The following is a 14,092-nucleotide window of genomic DNA, read 5'->3' as shown; positions in this document are numbered from 1 at the left end:
AAACGTTGTGTACACCTCTGGGAGAAATTGAAAATTCACTCTTGTTGGAATTTCATATTTTCTCCCATCGTTAAACAAATACCTACTTCGATGTAAGCTTTTAAAACTCTTGCGTACCTGCACTATAAGTCATAGTTCGACATAAAAATTGCAATTTATCTCTAAAAAAACGATTTTAGATTCCAAAGTCTGTCCATTGTGTTGAATAAATTTTATGAATTTATGCTAACTACTGCCCGAAGTTGGGTCATTCTTTTTGTTTTGTTACTTATATACACTATTCTACGACTGCATGCATAGATGCAGTACTTTTGTAAGATGTAAACAAAAGTCTTATCGGACTGAAACGAAGGGGAAACCACTCTTTTCTGATTAACATAGTTAATAGTTAATCATCAACATGATTTTTGTGAATACGCACGGTTAATCAGTGATTTACCATGGTTAACCACCATATTTCACTGTTACTTGTAGTTTTGTGACGATTCCCCCGGTAAAATGCTGGTTAATCACTGATTCGTCTTCATGTTAATCACGTCAATAAAAAAGAGTGCTTTCCCCCTCGGACTGAAAGCTACCGTAAAACAAATTTTTGTTGCGAAGAGACAAGAGGTGTTTCAAGCCTAAAACTCGAAGATTTTTATTTTCAAGGCCGTGACTCTGAGAGTACATTTAATAACGATACATTTTTGAGGCAGTAGAATAATGTTTTGCTCTAGAATAATGCTCTGCATTGAATTATCAAAATCGAAGGTACTATTTTTCCTTTATTCCTATTGAAATTATGCTTACAACTTATTTCGGTGGGCGCCTACCAACAGCTGGTTTTGTATCAGATGGTAAACATTGTAATATTTGTGCTTATTTGCGTAACGAACGATAAATACTGATCGTATACTAAGAATGAAGTAAATACGAGCTGAAAGAAAACCAGTTGTTGACAGATGTGTATTCCGAAATTATTTACTCTCTTTATTTCAGTAATAGACCTAGGAACCAAAAAATGACCCCAAGCCACGCACAAAACGTTCATCCGTTTGAAATTGGTGGTCGTTCAATGAGAAAAAGGTAGTAATTCTTTTGTGTGAATTTTTCCTTAAATTTATTTCAAAATAAATGTGTAAAATTATCCTAAAAAAAGATTACGATAAAGTTAATAATAAAAATGAAAAGAGAAATAAGTTTTTAAAAAAAATATAAATTTTGTCAAAAAAAATGTACAATCCACATTAATAAATCAATTAATTAAGTAAAAAAAATGTATAAAAGAAAATGTAAATTAATTATACTTAAAACCTAGAAGTGATTACACAATGTGATATGATTTGCTGTGAGTGCGACCCAATTTATTACCAGATGTGCTACCAGAATCTTCACTGTCCACATTGCTAGTCTTTGTTTTAGATTGTAACCCTACACCAATATTACTACCCGTCGCACTTTTCATTAAACCACTGGACATCGAATCCCATTGCCTTAACGTTTCTCTGTTAATTTCAACCGATTTTCTCACATTATCATCTCGTAACCGTTCATACAAGTCTGAATTGGAATCTTTTGCTAATTGTACATACACATCATTTTCGTCATATGCGACAGCAACAGGTTCATTGCGAGTCGAACCGGGATTAGCTCTTATTTGTGGCTTTTCTGTTGCATTTTTTCCGTTGCCAACCGGACAGTCTTTATCAATTTTATCTAAATCGTCCAACGATCGAGCATGTCGATGGGACACGCGACGAAGTCTTTCGCGCCAAATCTCATCTTCTTCCCACAGTGAATTACCGTCGGATGATTCGTTTAGACCTTCTGTAGTCACATGATTACTTCGATTCAGTCGAGACTCACTCGACAAATTACTGTAGGTATTAGCACCATTGCGATCAGTATTGCACTGGACGGTTGTGTTATTTGTTTTTGGAGGAGTGATGTTGTTCAGTACTTTACTATCAACCGTCGCTTTGTTCGTTTTGACTCCTTCGCTTCGGCCATACAATTTGTTGGCAACATATCCGGTGGTCAGTTCTTTTGAAACATTTTTTTCCATCTTCACGTCTTTGCCGTACAAATTTTTGCTATCAATGAGCTGAGTTTTGTTCGCCACATTCAGAATGTCTTCAGATATAGTTGCTGAAGCTATCGTTCCATGAGATCCATCCAGTTGATTGTGAATATGAGAGATTCCGTTTCTTTTCAAACCAACTTCTCTCATGTTATTCAGTTTCGGTGATGAATACGAAAGAGATAGATTGCTGCCGTTCGACCTAGATTTGTTTGCGAGTGTATTTTCAACAGGCGTAACGTCTTTATAGTAATATGGTGCTGATTGGGCGGAAAGCTCCGAAATATTGCTACTAACTCGACTATGGACCGGCGATAACATGCTAATATCAAACCCGGAATGAGATGCATTGTTGTCGGACCTACTTCCATACGACCTTTTAGAACTGTGTGACGTTGTGCTATCCATAGAAGCAGTCCTTGGATGACTGTAATTCAAGTGCTGACTCTTAAAGGTTTTGGGCGTTGATGCAGTCTTCGGATTGTCGTTGATACTGCTTAAATCAAATTTATTTTCAATGTCAGCTGCCTTACGTCGTTGTTCGTTGTTCAGGGCGCATTCATCGTTTTTAAGGAAATTAATGTTGTCGTAGAAAATTTTGTCGTTTTCGCTACGAAACACCTCCGGTGGCTTGATAAATGGCACATCATTTAAAATGGAATCTTGTGACCACTGGGTTTCCATTTGTTTGTCCGAGTATACATTGGACGACTGTAAATTGTTCAGGTAGGCATTCAGGTCAACATCCGGAATATCTTGGTCGAATCGATCGCTTTCAATTTCGCTCATCGAATCTTCGGATATTGGTCGACGTTTCATGCGTTGCTCATCCACACTGCTGTTGTCCATGCCATCGAAACGAAGCGATACATTTGACGGGTATAGAGAACCGGAAAATGACGGCGATTGAAGTTTAAGCTTATTGTATAAATCGTAATCGGACGATGTCGGAGAGCTGTTGTCTGTGTTGTAATTTGAACTGGAATCATCGGTTTTCTTAATTTTGTACTTAAGGTATTGTTCGGGTAGACTCAGTCGACTGGTCTTAATGCCATCTTTCTTTATTGAATTCAACGAAGAGTTGCTGGAATGTAATCGAGGAATTTGATCGTAGGACAGGTTCAACGAATTTTTGCCCTTTCTGCGTATGGTGTCACAGTTTTCGGCCGAAAATATTTCTTCAGTATTCAGTTCTTCCATTGGAGGGGGTGATGATGGAATCGGTGGAGGCGATACGATTTCACTATCCGAACTGTCTGGTCTTGTAACGCCTAAGTAATAAGAAGCTGGACGAAATGTATCGGATAAACTGAATCTTGTACGCGATCGAAGATCCACATTATACAAATCACTCGGATTCTCATCTTCGGTATCAGAACTCTCGCTGACAGTGACATTTTTGGTTAGCTTCAATATGTCGGGGAGATTATCGCCTTTCCCAATGTCGATTCGTTTGTCGAAACCTTTTTTATTCCCGGATTTCTTAATTGATGGTTTGGTGTTGTTTTCGGGTTCTTCCGAATTTAAACTCAACGTGGAATTTTTAAGGTGAGACAATTCCATGTAAACCGGTTCGGATTCAGTGCGACAATGGTTACTTTTCTTGTTAATGCAAACTAGTTCGTAGGACGATTTACTATCGTTAGCTAATATCGACGTATTGAATCCCATTGTTGTCATCTCAACGTATGCATTATCGTTATCGACATCATTCATACTTAATTTACTTGAAGCAAAGATATTACTTTCAGACATACTCAAAATTGATTTTTTCGGAGTCATTGGCATATAGTGACTTTCGCTAATTTCTTCATTCGTATCATTAGTCGGTGTCTTTGCTTCGTCTCCATCATCAGACTTTGATTCTAACGCCTCCTCCAAATCACCATCGGTATACTCAAACGATTTTTCTTCATCATCGACACCGTCGGACGCCGGTTCTTCTTCATCGTTATCATTGTCTTGATTACATACTTCTTCAATATCATCCACAGAGATTTCGGTAAATGAATTTTCCGATTTAACATTCACAGTACTGTCCGTGGAATTCGAACTGTTAACATCACCGTCAACAATCGAAATCTGATCGGAATTCGGTTCAGAGCCTGTGGATATCGAATCTTTAACGGTTTTTTGTGCATAAACTGGGACATAAGAATCTTTGTCCAGTAGTGTAGTGCAAAGAGCTTTTGGGTTTGGCTTAGGGTAATCATATTGACTAGGAACTGTTTCTTCGCTAGAAGAGGACGGGGGTGTGGGACGCGGAGATGCCCTTCCTGCCGGTGGTATGTGAGGCTCATCTGACGAGTGAATATACATTTTTTTATATTACAAACGTGTTCGCTTTTTGTACGTATATCTCTTCATTTCTCTTAAAAATTTCTAATCAAAATGAATTAGTAGAAACTAAATTAATCCAAATCTATTACTTCTTGCGCTACGTTATTGGTTTTCTTTTTCTTTCTTTTGTGTGTATAATACGTGTGTATGTGCTACGTCTAATGATTAATACGAGGCTCAAAATTTGCTAATTAATTTCCGTTTCGTTAAACTTTCGTTTAAGATAGACATGCCCGATACAATGGACGCCTCTTTAGTTTCTACTATTTTTTTTTGTTTATTTTTTTTTCGTTTACATTTTGAGAGATCAGATTCATAAAGTGTTAATTGGTTAGTTGTAAAGATTTGATGCTTGTTTTACGACTAAATGAAATGTTAATATTAAACCAAAAAAAAAATTGAATCCAGAAGGTTTGAGCATCTTCAACACCAAAAAAAAAATAATAACAAAAATAATAATAAGGGGGTTATTAGTTAGTAAATGTATGAAAGAAAATGTAATCGCACTCGGCAGGAAGGTATATTGTTTTTTTTTTTTAAATAAAACTGATGTCGTTTTTTTTTAATTGTTTACAGTACTTTACCTAATGTCACTAATTTAATTATTAATTATTACGTTTATTAAAGCTTTTGTGATGATCAAATTACGATCGTAATGTTTGTAATTTATTACTTACAATAAATTAAAATAAGTTCCTTTGCTGTTTTTTTAAATAAAAAAAACTATATTGCAGCAGAGTCCCATTTTAATTTTACCAAAGGTCGCTTCAGAAACTTACTTTTACTGCCAATATGGAAATAAAATATTTAATAAAAATAATAATAATTCTAAAAAAATGGGTATATGATGCACTTAAACAACCCGAAAATAAAGCCGATTTTTTTTAAATTTTAATTAAATAAAATTATTTTTTTTAATCATTTTTTTCGGTTAAAAATATTACAATGTGGCAATGTGATCCTGGGTATAAGTTATTTTTATTTATTTAATATAATTAATAAAAGTCTGTGCGATTTGAAACGACCTTATGATTTATTAAACACCAGTCACCAATTATAAAATAAAATTTAGACAACCTTAACACCAATAGAATTAGTAGAGCTTAGTGCAGAATGTTCAAATACGAAGCCAGTTTGTATACGAGTAGTTTTTTCTTTGGAAAATTATCGTGTCGGTTCGCTAGATTATGCTTTGAAAACCAGGTTCGAGTTGCATACAGCCTATTTTAAAGGTCATAGCTTCTGGAAAGTCCTCCATCTTACAGAAACTCGTGAATCTTATTAAACATTATCTAAAGGCCTCATGCTCAGAATTTTTTTCTTCTTCTTTTATTTACAGAATTTATAGCCTTTCATCAGAAAAATCAAAATGAGAGTGAGAATATAAAAGGACCTTCGAAGGGGACATATTCTATAGATGATCCATATCAAATATGAATCATATATGAATAGGACAGAAAATAGTTATTTACGCTTCCGATTGATAAATGGTTTTCTAGGCACTTGGCTGCAGGTCGAGTGTGTCAATTAACAACAATTACCTAAAGGAAGCGTTCATAAATTTCGTCCGCATTTATTCCGTGTTTTAAAACACCCCTCCCTCCTTGTGTGCAATTTTTCGTACACCGGAATTGTATGGAGTGTGCTTTTCTCTGCCCCCAAGCGCAGACGTTTGCTAAAACGTTTTTCGCAAGAATTTTCACTGAGCATTTCGATGCACTTTTGATATTTTTGAACAAAGTTCGACAAAAATTTTTGATTTTCATCCGAACCGTCGTTGATATTGGTGCATAGCCCATCCTGTCTGCAGAGGTGGAAAAATGGTTGTGGTTTCAATCGATAGTGCCTGAAATTCTAATAACAATTGTACAAAAATTGTGTACCCTAAGTGCAAGTGAAGCCGGCAGAGACACGCTAAAGTTGAAAAAACGTGATTTTCAAACAGTCATAGAGGCGTGGATACTTGAGGAATGAAGGTAATAAAGTGCTAGACTTCTTCATCGCTAAGTCCATAGTGTAAAATTGATAGTTAGTTTGAAAATAACAAAAATAAAATGATTCACGTTTTTTTAAATAATAAAATCTAACCTGTATCGCGTATCCAACACCCAAGAAGAGTGTGATATCTATTTAACTGTAGTAAAATTCCAGTAAAATTATCACAAACTTTTCTCGATGAAATCGGTAATAAATTTAGGAGCTCATAAAGTAACTGTTTAAAACCGCCACGTTTGGTTTATGTTAAATTGACAAAATTGTCGATTTTTTTTATCGTTTCCCATCATATAAAATGGCAATAATAAGGGCGTTTTGTGGTGCATAAAATGATGTGAATACATTTTGCTTGGGTTCGATCATTCTCCCGGGAATTAAATTAAGAGCTACGATAATTTCGTATTTAAAATTGCTGTACCGTGAATAGAGTTTTTCTTCGACATAGAAGTCAATCAATATGCTCAGCGCCCATGCACTATTTTATATGGATAATAATAGGCTGGTGTCCGATTCAATTTAGATAAATGTCCAGAACATTTTGCAATTTTAGTAAAATAAACAAGAATCAACTTCTGTATACACAACAGTTAATAGCTGTGATTATACGTAGAAATTATAGACCTTTCCCAATTTACCATTATTTTTGATTTGTTTTACTGAGTGATTATACTCCCACATTTCGTTTCGATTAAAACTAAACCACCAATTCGCAAATTATTATAATTTGGTTAACAACATCAAACATGCAATTAAAATGAAATTGTAGAATGAGAGAGATCACATATAAAATCGACTCACCTTCATCATCTGACGAGTAGCTATTGTAACCGGCATTATTTGCATTCGTTGCTGATCGACTGCGCTGTATTCCTTGTGTAATATTTGCTGTCTTAACCGATAATGGTGTTTTAGCATCCATCGCTAATGATATGGGTACACCTTTCCGAGTCAATGGTGATTGAAGCATACGCTGTTTCCACTCCAGCAAACGTTTCATCGACTCTTCACGTTTCTGTTCGCTGTCTCGCATACCGGTGTCATCAGCTTTGCGCGGTAATCGGACACTAGCTGACCGCAGAAATTGTTCGTTTTGTAAATTAACGTTTTTGTTGTAACTTCGATGATTTCGTGGTGTGTGAGAATTGTTATGCTTTGAATCGGAATGCATGACGAAACCACTTTCGCCTGGTATCGTGTTATAGCCCATGTTGTGACCGCTTATATCACCTACGGGACAATCAATTCAATTTTATCGTTGAACGTTTATCTAGAATTGAAAGTATTTTCGGTTCTTACCTCTTGAATTCGACTGTTTCAATACTTCCGAATGCTTGTCCTTGCCATACAAACCACTCGGTGTCTTTTGAAGGTATAGCGCACTTTGTCTCATTTTTTCTGCATAACTCGCTTCCGAATAATAAAAGTTATCTGGTGTTCTATTGATATCAAGACTAGACTTTGGACGTGGAGCTCGCATCATTTCGGGAACAGGGTTATTGGCGCTTTCCATTCTTGTCTCATATTCGAGAAAATCGGCCGAATGTGGTCTAGGAATTGACTGTACGGGTCGACGCATCCGTACGTTTTGCTTTTGCTGAAACGCAATAATTGTAAAAGAGTTTTGACAACCAATCCTCCCTAAATCTCACCTCCAATTTACTCGGAACCGCTCGTTGGCTTGATCCTTGCAGATGTTGTAAAGTCTGTAAATTTTTATGTGATGGCGGACTAGTCGGCCGTCTGTACACATTCATATCTGGCTGCGAATTCAAATTGTAAATGTCTTCATAGTCCATGAGATTCCGGTTGATTTGATCGATTCGCGAACGACCATAAGTATCAGGTGTCCTTCGTTCCGAATTATTCATTTCCATTTGTAGTTCGTACTTTTGCCGGCTGTTGAGTAACGGTTGCATACCGTATGTATCGACATCGTTCTGTTCATTGAAATGCTTCCTGCCATAATCTTCGAACCGGTGCGGTGCCCGTATTATATTGTCACGATTACTCTGGTACAATTCCGATGAGAATGATAGCAAATTTTGCAGGTCTTGTTGCTGCATGTCTTGTCCGTATGGAGATTTTATTTGGTTCGAATTGGATGTTTCCCAGTTGTTTTTGAATTTATGATTTTGCATACTATTCGACTTGTTCAGATGCTGTGATCCATAGATCGGTTCGTTCAAATGTGTTTGTGATATTGGCGAATTTAGCATGTGCTGCGGATGATACGATTGAGGCTGAGCAGTCGAATCGAAATATTTGTTCTTATCAAAGCTGGGCTCGTATCTGTTTGGATAGAAAATGATGTTACAATTGGGTGTAGAATGATATTTGTGTACCACATTTTGGAGCTAGCACAGTCATATAGCATGTAGCAGTACATTAAAGAAATCCGAATCAGAAGTGTATTTTTTTGCGAAATGACCAATGACAACCGAAAACCAGTGCGATTGAAAGGTCGCGATCACTTAGTAAATTAAGTGACTCAATCTGCTTTAGCCATTTGCCTTAATAAATAATATTGAAATATAATGCGTTACGATTCATTATGTTGTGCTGTGTATTCACAAAATTCCATCTCAATTTAAATTTAATAAAGACATTTCCGCAAAAAAAATCTTCTCTCTTGCTGCTGCTACTTACAGCGCAATATGGTCGATATATTAGGCGTAATGAAGCTACAAAAGAAAATACTTATAACTGGACAATCGTTCTGTGCAGAACGAACATCAAGATACAAAGTTGTGCTGCTCTTTAAAGTGAATCAAAATGCAATTAATTAATTACGTTGCAGTGATTTTCGTATTTTGCGTTATTGGTTTCGAAAATGTGAAGTGAGTTTTGAAAAAATTAATTATTTTTTTGTGTAAAAACGAAAATTCTTTCTCAGATCAAATGCAGTACATGAACAAAACTACGCTAATGTTTCCGAATTAATTGACTCATTACTTTCTGGTTACGACAAACGATTAAGACCTAACTATGGTGGTGAGTCTTATCTTTACCGCTGTTGCGTCATGTCCATATTCATAGTCTAAAACTCTCAACGTTGCTACACCAAATAACAAATAAAAAGAATTGATTTTATTGTTCTTTAAACTCGCTATAATTTTAGGGCCACCGGTTAACGTTGAAATCACAATGTACGTAATTTCTTTTGACGCGCTGTCCGATGTTAATATGGTTGGTAGCTACATCGTGTAATAAGTTTTACGTTTTTCATTTTATTGTTGACCATTTTTTTAGGATTACTCAATCAATTTCTATTTCCGTCAGTACTGGAATGATCCCCGGTTAGCGTTTAATCGGTCTGGTATCGAAACGCTCAGTTTCGGCCACGAAGTTTCGAAATCAATTTGGTTACCCGACACATTCTTTGTGAATGAGAAACAAGGCTTTGCTCATTCGATTACTGCGAAAAATGAATTCGTCAAAGTCCGAAGCAATGGTGAAGTGATTAGGAGTGTCAGGTAAAACTTAACTGGAAACAAGTCGATTTTTATACTTGAAAATATTTTAATGGAACTAGATTGAGTGTCACGGCCGCCTGTCCCATGGACTACACTAATTTTCCAATGGATAGTCAGATTTGTTCATTGTCTATAGAGAGCTGTTGGTAAAAGTCAAGTTTCACGAGAGTTTCTGTACAGATCTTTTTTTTTCAGACGGTTATACGGCTAGAGATATCACATATACCTGGAAAAATGAGAATGCCGTTGGAGTTTCAGTAGATTCAACCATAAATTTGTTTGCGTTAACTGGCCACAGACAGAATTCCGAATTTATTCAGTTGACCACCGGTAGTTCATCAAAATGGATTGAATTTACTAAAATGTGTTACTAAACACTTTTCCCATTAGGCAACTATTCACGATTGAATGCACAATTTCAAGTAAAACGAAACACAAGCCACTATGTGACACAAGTTTATATACCGTGCACAATGCTCGTAATACTATCATGGATTTCGTTTTTGTTGAACCGCAGAGCCGCCAACGTTAGATTGGTCATTTGTGCCCTATCATTACTTCTGATGCCCATTGGCCTTACGCTGCTTTCCATGCAATTGCCGAAAACGTCGTACATCAAAGCTATTGATGTTTACACCGGAGTTAGCATGACCTTTGTCTTTATAGCCATGGTCGGTGAGTTAATCATTTTTTTCATGCAGTTTTCTAAGGTCTAAGTCCACTTCTTCAGATTGTTTAAAAAAATAATTCATTTTTGTGCAGAATTTGCGTATGTCAGTAACGTTACGTCCGACAAAGAGGACATATCATCCCAGATTGACCTCATTTTCCGATATGGTTATGCAGCCCTTTTCGGTATATTTAACATAATTTATTGGTTAGTCTATTGAATATAATTCACGCATATCGTCAACAAATAGTTAGACAGTAATCGATAAATATAGGGACTAAAAACAGTGTTAATTAGGGGAGAAAAAAATGTTGTGAGATAAGAATCTCACTTCATACTTTTGACGCAATTTTTAGCAATAGAAGAACCAACTTCCATTGATGGTGTAACGTTTTAACGGATATTTTCAGACGAATTGTTTAGTCCTAGCATTCGGATTGTTCAGAACCGCATGAATCGCTTGTTGAAACTAATAAATTTATTTTAAGTCAGAATAACGGAATTTGTGTCGCTAATTGAATTCGGGGATTTTCGTATGGTAAGTATGATAAAAATTAATACAGAAGGTAATTTAGTAATTCCATCACTGATTCCGAGTCGTAAAAACAAATTTAAAATAGACTTAGGTGTAAGCATGGTGTGCCCAGCAAAACATAAACATTCCACAACATTGGTAACTTTTAAATTGAATGACACTGGTATCTCTTTTAAAGAATCAAACTATCGTTACTAACCGTACATTCGAAGGAAAACAGAATACCATTATCTTGACTCCAGCTCTCAATTAACAGAAACTATGTAAGACCCGCACGATTCATTCTAACTTGTAAGGTGCCATTTTCTTTTTAAATTTTTAATACATATTGTTATTGTTGGTTGGTCATAAAGTAATTTTTAAAAAAACGGACCAATTCGAGACCTTTGAATTTTCGCACTACAATCCTACCAACAGAAAATCAGAAAAATCGCTTTTAATAAAATTATAGGTATTAACCATACGGTGGCAATTGTTTGTCCACTTGGACCAGGAAGTCTTAAAAAAATCGATTGAATGATTTTTTTGAAGCGGTGTGGTGCAAAAAATTCCTGATATTTAAAAAAATATCCTTAAATTGTTGGAATTTATGAGAATTTAATTTTTATAAATTCTCAAAATTTTATTAAAGATTAAATTAAATTATTTAAAAAAAAATCTAGAAATCTTATATTTCTTATAAAAATTCATGAAATTCTTAAAAATTCCTTACAGTCAGAGGCAGTGAAATTTCAGTAGAAATTTGCTTCAGCTGTTTTTCAGCTGATCCATACAAACAATCAAAACTGTTCAACCGTATAAAAGGCATAAACAGTTTTGATTTTATGTATGGCTCAGCTGAAGCAAAGTCATGCTGAAATTTCAAAAAGAAGTGAGTACAAGTACAGAGGTTTAGTTTTTGTCTTCACCATAAAGCCTCACTTTGATATTGCTGCAGTCTTGAAATCTCAATCTCTACCGACTAGCGACTGAGATGTAACTTTTTCTCATTCCGGAGATATGACAGGTTTTTTCGCAAAAAAAACCTGTGGAAAACCCACAAAATCATTTCCAAATCACACCTTCTCATATGAAATTACAATTTTTCGGGTTACAAAACACCACATCGAAATCAAGAGACCTGTTGTTCGTATAGGTCTGATATACTATTAGTTTGTATAGGAATACGGTTCATTTAAAGGTGATATATAACGTCATTTAGCTAATGGAATCGATATATCAAACACTGAAGTGTTTTAGAACTTGTTTACAATTTTCGATTGTAAGACAAAATTAGAGACAAAATTTTGATATGTAAATCTACACCATTTAATTTTCCTAACCAATAACCTTCTAATTAATCCTTGTATGTTCTGTACTCGACAATAATTGTAGTGTGTTGTCCATGTTGTTTATGATTGGTGTACCTTTGTACACACACAATGTGTACCTTTGTACACAAACAATGTGTACTCTGTACTCTATGTGTAAATTATTCGAATGTATCGATTGATGGATTGACATATGAATAGTTACAGAACATTTCGACTTTCAGTCGACAAAAGCTCTAATAATAATGGGTAACGGACGGTTCCAGATTTATTCTACAAATAACAGCGACCTCCTTGTGTTCATATAAAAATTATCGCAAACCTTTCGAGTGCGTGGTATATATATCGTCGTAGAGACAAGCGATTTTGATGTCTATTTTCGTTTTGGAGTCAAGAATACGTGACTGGCACAACTCAAAATGTAAATAAACATGCAAACGTGTAACCATTCTGTAAACTCACCGATCAATTGAATTTTCGGGACTGGGCGAAGAATAGCCACCATCATTAGCTCGCCTTGGCTTCGGTGGAGCATTCGCGTACAGCGGACCTCCCGTATCCATGGCAGGCGTGACTGGACCATGTGATTGCAATGCACTGATTTTGCTTTGTTGCGATTGGTATGTAAGAATGCCTGAATCACTGTTTTCACCACTTGGATTCAGTGAAGAGAAACTCGGCTGCGATACATGATCGGATGATTCACTGCTACTTTGCATTACCGTTGCAGCAGTTAAGGCTCTGATCCAATGACCCATAATTTCTGATGTTTCAGCCGACAGCCAATATGTTCGCATGTTTTGATGTTCGCATTTGAATGCAAATTTTCGGTAAATTTTATCCTCTGGAAGGCATGCGGCTACTCGGTATGACGGTAATAAAATTGAGCCTAAGAGCTTTTCTTCTTCAGGTCCTTTGTAGTAGTACAGACAATACTCGGACAGCACGAACCAGCGTTTTCGCCATACTTTTAAGCCTTCGGATCCTTGCTTGTACAACCAGCCTGGAGAGGTTAAATTATAAACCATTTCAAATTAGTGACGGGCCCATTTTTTAAAAGAAAAAAAGAAAGAAAATTTTCCTATATGATAAAGGATATGGGAAGGGCGATACAACATTCCAACATTCCAGGCTTACAAACATTCCATCATTGAACATATTTCACCGTATTTTCAGAAAGTGAATTCAGTTTATGGCGCGTATTTTATACATCTCAAATACAGTTGATTGTTGCGTAGATAACAGAATAGGAAAGAAAAACGAGAATCATAAAAAAAAAATTGCTCAGATAAATCAGCTGTAGCAAAGCATGCAAAAAAAAAACTTTCGAATGAGATGATTTATACTTTAAGGTGGAGTTAACGCGATTATTGTGTGAAGTGTGAACGACGATAGATCGACCGAAAAAATCGTCATTATTATTATATTGCAAAATTGAGCTGGTTATATACTCGTCATGATCATTTTGAAGTCTATTTTTAATTCAATTTCTATTTTCGGACGGTATATACCTACTTAAGAGTTGATACCTGCCATGACGATCATTTTTTTCTACTTTCAGTATATAATTGGCTAGGTAATTTTAGCGAATTTTCGTACCGAAATGCATGATAATTTGAGAAGGAATTATCGGGCTTATTGTCATACCGGACTCAAGAGATCGGAGGTCGTTTAGACAAAATTCATGAAATATTTGCATGGAATTTT

The 14,092-nt window shown here is 35.7% G+C and overlaps 2 protein-coding genes across 3 annotated transcripts in view; one reads left to right on the top strand and one right to left on the bottom strand.

Moving 5' to 3' along the window:
• Positions 1 to 14,092, bottom strand: part of LOC119068791 (probable serine/threonine-protein kinase DDB_G0272282) — a 43,843-nt gene that overhangs the window by 10,073 nt on the left and 19,678 nt on the right. Inside the window, exons 3-7 of one of the 2 annotated variants that reach the window (XM_037172552.1) lie at positions 12,848 to 13,388; positions 8,047 to 8,686; positions 7,694 to 7,991; positions 7,196 to 7,624; positions 1,161 to 4,362 (exon numbers count right to left, since the gene is read on the bottom strand). In XM_037172552.1, the coding sequence (XP_037028447.1) occupies positions 1,307 to 4,362; positions 7,196 to 7,624; positions 7,694 to 7,991; positions 8,047 to 8,686; positions 12,848 to 13,388 (4,964 nt within the window). In that variant the 3' untranslated portion in view covers positions 1,161 to 1,306. Of the gene's footprint in view, positions 1 to 1,160; positions 4,363 to 7,195; positions 7,625 to 7,693; positions 7,992 to 8,046; positions 8,687 to 12,847; positions 13,389 to 14,092 lie in introns of those variants that run through there. The other variant, XM_037172553.1, reaches the window with a different exon arrangement.
• Positions 9,071 to 11,034, top strand: LOC119068792 (gamma-aminobutyric acid receptor subunit beta-like). The gene is made up of 8 exons (XM_037172554.1): positions 9,071 to 9,234; positions 9,291 to 9,388; positions 9,516 to 9,583; positions 9,647 to 9,870; positions 9,930 to 10,012; positions 10,066 to 10,200; positions 10,261 to 10,545; positions 10,633 to 11,034. Exons 1-8 carry the CDS (start codon positions 9,170 to 9,172, stop codon positions 10,758 to 10,760), a joined length of 1,086 nt encoding a protein of 361 aa, XP_037028449.1. The 5' UTR covers positions 9,071 to 9,169; the 3' UTR covers positions 10,761 to 11,034.

The sequence above is a fragment of the Bradysia coprophila genome (genome assembly GCF_014529535.1).
Source record: "Bradysia coprophila strain Holo2 chromosome X unlocalized genomic scaffold, BU_Bcop_v1 contig_20, whole genome shotgun sequence".
Lineage (NCBI taxonomy): Eukaryota > Metazoa > Arthropoda > Insecta > Diptera > Sciaridae > Bradysia > Bradysia coprophila.
Note: the sequence above shows the minus strand (reverse complement) of the source record. Positions and strands in the feature narration are given on the sequence as shown.

Coding starts and splice junctions, on each gene's coding strand:
- LOC119068792 (XM_037172554.1), top strand. CDS start 9,170: ATGCAATTAATTAATTACGTTGCAGTGATTTTCGTATTTTGCGTTATT. Junction 9,389..9,515: donor ATTAAGACCTAACTATGGTG/GTGAGTCTTATC, acceptor CTATAATTTTAG/GGCCACCGGTTAACGTTGAA. Junction 10,546..10,632: donor TGTCTTTATAGCCATGGTCG/GTGAGTTAATCA, acceptor ATTTTTGTGCAG/AATTTGCGTATGTCAGTAAC.